The sequence below is a fragment of the Enhydra lutris genome, unplaced genomic scaffold (genome assembly GCF_002288905.1).
Source record: "Enhydra lutris kenyoni isolate GAN:26980312 unplaced genomic scaffold, ASM228890v2 scaffoldscaffold43, whole genome shotgun sequence".
Classification (NCBI taxonomy): domain Eukaryota; kingdom Metazoa; phylum Chordata; class Mammalia; order Carnivora; family Mustelidae; genus Enhydra; species Enhydra lutris.
The window spans coordinates 2,176,008-2,184,710 of NW_019154127.1; the positions used below are offsets into that span (position 1 = coordinate 2,176,008).

The window sequence follows — 8,703 nt, forward strand, 5'->3', positions numbered from 1 at the left end:
GATATTTCTGTGGTTGCTCTGGTGAGCTAATACAGACAGATTTGATAGAGCTGTCTGTTATGCCCAAGTTTTCGCATCTGAGAGACCACCAAGGAACCAAGCACCGATGCAATCACATGAGGGTTTATTTGACAAGCTTAAGCTTGGGCCCAAGTATACCTGACACAGCAGAGTAGGGACTTGGACCCCGAACCAGATTACAGTCAGAATTTTTAAAGGCAGAATAGGGGTGGACTTGGTGGTGGGTGAGGACAAAGGGGATTAGGGATGGCGTAAGTCTCTAAGGACTTTCAGAAGCAAGGTCTCTAGGACCTCGAGGGGCGAGCTATTGTTGGTAGAGAGGTTATTTATTACCAATAATAAAAATCTTCTTGTGAGACCCTTTAGATGTATATCAGTGAGCCATATACTTGGGAATGATTCTCGACACTATTTTGGAGGTTTAGAGATAAAGTTTCCTAAAGGAATTGTTAAAGTAGACTTACAGGATTCTGGTCGGACCTGTTGGGGTAGGGGGTCAGTCAGGCTAGGATTGTCCTTAGCAAAACCTCAAGGTGAGGGCAGTTAAGTCCCCAGGGGAGAGCCACTCTGTCTGTTTCAAGGGCTTGTCAGTAGGTGAGGAATTTTAATGATTTTCTTCTGCCTCTGTTTCCCACATCAGCTAAACTTGAGGTGGGATGGCCTCAATTTTCTCCACCTCCACATTTCCCCCTGAACAATTTTGACCCTTCAATCTTTAAGGTTGTTGAAGGTGGAAGGTCTCATCTTCTGTAACTTCTTCCTGCTTAGTAGGGGTGTAGAGTTGTCCCTACCTACTCGGGTCAACATTGATCAGTTAAGGAATGTGTAGGGGAGTTACGAAAGATGGAGGCAGCTGAATCCAGGGGTTAAAATCAATCATTAAAGGAGAGAGAGACTATTTAAAGTGCTAACCTGAGTAGGTCAGAACCCAGGAAATATTTTGTGATAATCTGGAACATCAAGATGGCTGCACTTATGTCAGGGCTAGACTCGAGGTGGGTACAGCCTTGTTTTTCTTGGCCTCCACACTGTCCAGAAAGGACATCAAAATGCTAGAATCGCCTAGAAGCTTCTCACACATGTGGGAGGCATGACGGCCCACAGCAGGCTGAGACAGAGAAAATGCTGAGGAAAAAAACAAAGAATTGTTACATCGATAAGGAATTAAATATGTGAAGTTACGGGAAGGAGAAATAAAACTAGGTGATGGGATTTCCATCCCAGGTGATTTGGAAGAGAGTGGCAGCACTAACCAGGAGGCAAGAGTCAGTATAATGAGAAGGTTTTATAAAAGAATATTTCATTTGAGAGATATCTCTTCTCTGCCATGATGCAATTGATGTGTTCCCCAGAAAACTTGTATTAAAATGTTTAATGAAGAGAAAAGGTGGACTTTCAGATCCAAGCTGATAAAGTCACTTTTTCTGAAGGAATTTCAATGGTAAACTGTTTTATGGTAGAAAGTCTGTGGTTATGAGATGGACACACCTCTAAAAAAATCCTACACTGACCATACCCAGTTCTTCCTCCTGATGATCACCAGCCTTTGCCCTAGAACTACCATCGGCACAATTCTTGCACTGTGTTGTCCCTTTTAGCATCTATTTCCATAATAAAGCACAGAATAACTTCTATAAAGCCTTCGTATTTGCTTATAATAGCTCTTTGCCTATGCTAATGGGAGCTAGTTCCTGATCACAATTGTTATACAATCTGAAGCTTGCAACATAAATCATATCTCTAATTAATAAGTTACATTATGAGCAATTTGAGTTTTGAAAATTTCTTTGAATTTTATTATAAGACATATTTCTGGAAATGCCTAGCAGACAGCTAAATGTAGGAAAGTAGAGCATAAGAAAGAAGTTGGAGCTAGCAAGCCTAATAAAGAAGGATCTCGGTCCCACGAAAACTAAAAAAGACCCTTCAGATATGAAGACATTTATAAATTCCTCAGTGGAAATTGCAGTTTCCAAAAAATATGAAGAGACCAAGTAGATATTTGCCAAGACTAAGGTCAAGTTGCAGAGACTACCTTCTCTGAAGGCAGAGTGTCCTTTTAGATGGAACCCATCTGGGTCTGCACCCTAATTTGTCAACCTTTCATTCTTGACATTCAACTGATTATCAACACATTCCCCTGACTTTTATAAGCTTTATGTCTCCTAGATTTAAAGCCAAATATCCCAGAGGTTGGTTGTACTTTAGCTTTTTATCATTGTTGTAATATAAATAAGCATCCTATATGAAAATGGGCAGAAAAACCTACCTTTTCAGAGAATATATGTGATGTAGCATCTTGGTAAGGGCCCACAAGCATTTGTAGGGGAAGATACAGGAGAAAATCAGGGCAAGAATAGTGGTGTTTTTTTGTTTTTTTTTTTTTTAAAGATTTTACTTATTTATTTGACAGAGATCACAAGTAGGCAGAGAGGCAGGCAGAGAGAGAGAGGGAAGCAGGCTCCCCACGGAGCAGAGAGCCCAATGTGGGACCCTGGGACCCTAGAATCATGATCCAAGCTGAAGGCAGAGGCTTTAACCCACTGAGTCACCCAAGTGCCCCAAGGTGGTTTTGTTTACCACCACAAAACCAGCACATAGCACAGAAGCCAGAACATTAGAGGTCTGGTTTGGGGAAAGAAGGGAGGGAGGGAAGAAGGGAGTGAGGGAAGGAGAGGTTTGGTTCTGAACTGATATGATAATGTTCCAGAAACAATGGTCCAGGAACTTTTTAATGTCTGAAATTCAATTTTAAGTTGTTTCTCTCACTAGAATTTAATGCCATCTAGGTCCCAAACTTTCTGTAAAGCCTGTTAGACACACAGATGCTTTGTGTAAATGGGTTTTGCGGACATCGAGAGAAGGAAGCAGTACTGTCTAAATCATTATAGTCTGAACAGAAACAGACTATGGAATAGGAAGAGGATCCATAAAATGAGCTCATTATCTAAAGTACAAGTTCAGAGCCAGAGGGATAAGGAAAGAAAACAGTAAGGAACGTCCTCCCAGCCTCTCTCGACTCAGGTCCCTCAGAGATGCCAGGAGTAGCCAAGACTTCCACTGAAGAGGAGAAGAAGTTGAGAACGCCAGGTTCACTTTATTTTTTTTTTTTCTTTCCTTTTCTTATTTATTTATTTAATCTTAATTTAATTTTATTTTTTTCAGCGCTCCAAGATTCATTGTTTATGTACCACACCACTTTATTTTATTTATTTATTTATTTATTTATTTGAGAGAAAGAGAGAGCATGAGCAGGAGGAGGGTCAGGCAGAGGGACAAGCAGGCTCCCCACTGAGCAGGGAGCCCGACACACAGGACACCAGGGCTCAATCCCAGGACCCTGAGACCATGACCTGAGCCAAAGGCAGACGCCTAGTTAACTGAGTCACCCGGGTGTCCCAAGAATACCAGGTTCACTTTAATATCAAATAGCAGCACCCCTCAGCTAACACCTGGGAGGCACACATGTTACTTCAGTTTATTCCTGCAAAGGGAGGCATGAGATGCTACCATCGCGTCTGTTTGCCAGATGGGCTAACGTTTAGAGAGCTTCGAAAACCTGCATCCAAGAGACAGAGCTGGGATTTGAACCAAAGGCCCTCGAACTGCTTCCCCACAGCTCCACAGTATTACATACATGCAACGGCCTTTCTCTAGGCCCTAGACCAAGAAGAGAAAGAAATCAATGCCCTATCTTTTAAAAGACGGTTCTCAAAGGTGCACACAGAAGCTTTATCATTTATTGTGAAGTAAAGCAAAGAATGAAGAGAACTTCCAAAGTTCAAGTACAAATAGAATCATTCCCCTTTCAGAAATAAAGACAAGGAAGCAGCTTGGCAAGACAGCAGGTCACCCTTACATGTTTACGCCATCACAAGAACCAGCCCAAGCAAAAGTTTATTCATAGCGGCCCATAGAACCTGTTATTGTAAATTACTAATATGTGAATCTATGTTTTTTCCTTTTCTTCGAAGATTTTATTTATTTGACAGACAGAGATCACAAGTAGGCAGAGAGGCAGCAGAGAGAGAGGAAAGGAGGAAGGCTCCCTGAGAAGCAAAGAACCCAATGCGGGGCTCGATCCTGGGAGTCTGGGATCATAACCAGAGCTGAAAGCAGAGACTTAACCCTCTGAGCCACCCAGGTGCCCCTAACATGTGAATCTATTAAGAGGATTATCCATCTTAATAAAAAAGAAAAGGAAGCCATCTCCATCCTTATAACTTTGTATTGAAACCTAGAAAGATAAAGAATAAAAAAAACAAAAAAATGTAAATAATTTTTCAACCTCTGAAAAATTTTGAATTTTCCAGACCTATGTGAAATGACTGAGATCGGCAATCCGTGCATGAGAGTCACGGAAGCAACAGCTTTGAGGGAGCCATGGAGGGTTTCCCCAGTGACTTCTATTTTAGAATAAACCAGAACATATCTGAAACCCAGAGTTTTACTTTTAAAGACAGTGGAGATGGAGAGGAGAAGGGAGTTGAGGGAAATTGGAAGGGGAGGTGAACCATGAGAGACTATGGACTCTGAAAAACAATCTGAGGGTTTTGAAGGGCAGGGGGTGGGAGGTTGGGGGAACCAGGTGGTGAGTATTGGAGAGGGCACGGATTGCATGGAGCACTGGGTGTGGTGCAAAAACAATGAATACTGTTAAGCTGAAAAAAACATTTTTTTTAAAGATAAAAAAAAAGAAAAAAATGGTCAAAACTTACAAAAAAAAAGAGCTTCATTTCCTCTTCTGGGGAAGGGTGTATAGAGTTTTTGGTTGTATACAGGATATTTGGGTCATATAAGGTGAAATTATGACAGTGCTATTTTCTTTATTTTCAGAATGAGTACAATTTAAGGAGATGCATATGGATGCCCATGTTTACAGAAGGTTGATGAGTGATGGTTAATTCTATGTGTCAGAGTGACTGGGACAAAAACATTGTTTCTCTGGGTGTCTGTGATGTTGTTTGTAGGTGAGATTGATATTTGCATCCATGGTCTCTGTGTACGTGGGCACCATCAAATCCATTAAAATTCTGTATAGAGTAAAAAATAAAAATAAAAATAAAGACAGTGGGTCTGGGAGTAATATACAATAAAAACCATGTCTTACTTTAATGAGATATTATGGTTGAGTCATTCATCCCAGCATGTCTTTGATTAGAGGGATCCTTAATTCTAAGAGTAGAGTGAATAGTAGGAAAAACTTGAAAATATGCCATCTCCCAGAAATCATCTAATACCTCTCTGGAAAACCATTCGTGAAGTAAGAAAACCATTTTGCTGACAAAAGAGGTTGCCGATCAGAGTTCACACCAGCTAGGTAACGAGATCCTTAGTTAGGAGAAAAGGCGCCTATTGTTCATGGCGTACACACCTCGTATGCCTCCATTCTCTGTAAAAAAAAATCTTCCTTTTCTGTTTCTCCTAGAGCCACTCTGTAAAGGAAATACAGAGATGTGTTTCTGGAAGTAACAGAGAATAAAGAATAAAGAATAAAATAACAGAGAATAAAAAAAAAAAAAAAAAGGAGGAGTTAGCATGTGGACCCCCAGTCCAGATGGTTTGTTTTATCAGTACACGGGTTCCAGGGGAGAACAAGCATGAAACAAGGCTCTTATTACAATAAACCACCATGTGTTTCTGAAGTTTGCTTTTAAGTCTCTCCTGCCCAGATTTACTGAAACCTGGAGCTTTGATTTACTCTGAGCATTTGACCAGGCAGGAGGGCGTGAGGGATCTACCAAACTTCTTCAGCAGGTGAGGGGATAGAAAGCTAGAACACCCCCACTCCCCTGTTTTGATGCCATAGTCCTCAGTCCTTGGAAACAATTCCCCTGCCCTTCCTCCTTCTCCATCCATCCTGTCTGATCACAGAGGGGTCTTATGCAGTTTTCCACTGCGGTCCTCATGTAAGGTAAGACTCTGAGACTCTAACGGACTCTGCTGCCTCCCTCTCTGTATAATCCCCCAAATGACTTGGTTTCCTGGGTGACCTTTCTTTCTCCTACATGGAAGTTACTCTGTGTGCCCATACGAACTAGAGTAAATACAGAGGACAGGCCACTCTAGATCACTACATGTCCAAAGGCTCTCTAACCAAGTAAAATATCAGATATTCCCTTGCTTGTCGTGAAACACAGTGACTAGACCCCTATTCTATGCTCTATGCTCAGAGAAGACTGTCCGGATATGATCAGCAAGGATGACTCACAGACAGCAAAAACCCTTGCAAATAAAGAACTCTATTGAGACAGACATTTGCAATGCCAAGTAAGCAGGTTTATTGAGAAAATACAGAGTGAGACAAGTTCCCTTCCTCAGAGGCACAAAAGCAGAAGCCAGAAGACACAGCAGCAAGGTCAAAACATGTCAAAACCACCAGAGACAGGGGTTTGGGAAGTAAAGTTTCTGGAAACATCCAGAGACATATGCGACACCAGTGATCAACCCTTAAACTAAGCTTGGTGCTAGCCAGAAAGATCATCGATTGCCAGAGGCAGCTTCTTCAGAGCTAGCGGCCAAGCAGTCAGGCAGTCAGAACAGTGGTCAGCAATGAAGAGTTGTTCAGGGACAGGCAGCACGCTGGACGAGCCTGGAAACACCGCTGGCAGGTCCTGGAGTCTTGATTCGCTCACTGGCTCCTACACACTTAGCAAGTTCTTCGACAGCTGGACATGCAGGACCGCTGGTACGTCCTGGAGACCCCGCAGGCTGGTTGGCAGACAGTGGAGACTCCTCCCATCGGTTGGCACCCAGTGGAGATGCCCCCCAGGGGTTGACAGCCACTGGAGACAAAGGTGAGTGGCCGGCTGTAGGTGGTTGAGCAAGGATTGGAGACACAGGTGGTTTGCCGAGAGCAGGTCACCTGTCCATGGCTGGAGACACAGGGATTGGACTGGTAACAGGTTGGCTGGCAAGAGTTGGACTCACAGGAGGACCCCTGGCAGTGGTCCAGGAGCCAGGAGCCAGTCTGGAAGGAACTGGGCAAATAGATACCACTCAGGCAGTCGGCATCTTGGGAAGAAGCTGTGGCAGCAGGAGCCACGGGGACAGTGCAGTGTCCTCCAATAGGCCTGGAAGAGCAGTTTCTTGTAGAACAGTTGTAGGACATGGTGCCAGACAGAGAGCTGCGGGTAACTTGCTGAAGCTAGCTGCTGAATTGTGAATGTCCCTTCAGGTCCCTGAGCTTTTATATATCCTTGCGGGTGGGTGGGGCTCCCGCCCTGGCCCGCCTGGCTTCTTTGGCTCAGACCAGCGTGCCTTAGAACATCTTGTGAATCTCTAGGTTAATTGTCTCTTGAGAAGCCTTCATCCTCATAAAGACAGTTTAGTAGTTTGGTAACTAAATCATAAGGCTTCTGTACTGTACTTAGTCCCAGGATTAAGGTTACTTGACAGCTTCAAAGCTATTGGTCATCCCAGCCCACACTTTGTCCCTCATTCATCTTGCTTGGATACAATGAGTGTCGATCTGACGGTAACCCCAAACATGCCACCATCCTGCCATCACACACTCTCTCCCCATTCTGACCAGGACTCGTTACAAACCCACACCCTGTTTTGCTTGTTGTCGGCACTTAATATGTTTTAAGCACAACTTAATCAGCCACTCTTCCATAGCTAACGGGGCTTCTCATGGGCAAGGAACCTCCTTGAATATGCTTCAGGGTGAAAATGACAACACCTGTCAGGAAACCAGAAACAAGGACTTATATTTAGGATATGAGCTGGCTCAGAAAATTAACCAAGTGACTGGAACAAGACACATTCAGGAAGGGTAGAGGGCAGTGGGACTCACACTTTATGTTCAAGCAGCAAAACAAATTAGAAGCTAACTTAGTGGGACTGTGTTTGTAGCCAAGTCCCTTTTTAAATAAATTGGATGAGCTTTATGCCTAAAATTTTTACTCCAATAACAATGGATAAGAGTGGTTCATAAGATTCATCAATATACCAGTGGAATGGGCTTAGTTAAATTTTAAAATTACTATAATGTTAATTTAAAAGGGTACATTGTCTTTCTCCCAAGATGTTCAATATAGTCAAAAGCTATTTTTTTTCCCACACAGACACTTACAGAAAGCATGCATTTTTATCACGGACTAACCAAAGGCTCTTGAAAGGATTGTCTACATCAGGGATAGGGGGAGGAGCACGTATGGAAGCAGGCACTTAATCAATATTTGGTTATGAATGAATCAATATGTGAACAGTGTACTATGATATTTAATTATTCTTTTTTATTCCTGGGGAAACCACATAAAGATATCATTCTCCTTTATCTCATTGTGCTACAAGACATCAATTCTGAACACCTGTATGACCAATTCTCTCCACCCACCTGTTCACAACCATGTTACCTCTGGCAAAATAATTTGCTTTAGCATAGTTTAAATGGTCAGTGATGTTTCTATATCAAAACAGCTGTAAGATCTGACTCCTGTCGTAAACTTGCTTACATGGGATAGGAGAGAGGGACAATCATGGATTTACATATCTTTGAGAGCGAGACAGACAATGTTTTAGACATCCGTAGAGCAAACAGCTTTTTTAGAACTCTTTGGAAGTCCCTCTGCAAAATGCTCCATCCATCTCTGTTCATTACACTGAAGCCATATCAGAAGCTCCCCAAGTTTCTAATTGGAAGCCAGTAACACACCCAAACAAGACAGTGTTGTGCTG

General features: G+C 42.6%; 1 protein-coding gene across 1 annotated transcript; it reads right to left on the reverse strand.

Moving 5' to 3' along the window:
* Window positions 1-6,670: 6,670 nt before the first annotated feature.
* LOC111155630 (keratin-associated protein 11-1) lies at window positions 6,671-7,132 on the reverse strand. Its single transcript, XM_022515899.1, has one exon. The coding sequence runs from the start codon at window positions 7,130-7,132 to the stop codon at window positions 6,671-6,673; it is 462 nt and encodes a 153-aa protein (XP_022371607.1).
* Window positions 7,133-8,703: the final 1,571 nt, after the last annotated feature.

What these genes read in the sequence shown, in the direction of transcription:
- LOC111155630 (XM_022515899.1), bottom strand. Translation starts at nt 7,132, where the DNA reads ATGTCCTACAACTGTTCTACAAGAAACTGCTCTTCCAGGCCTATTGGA.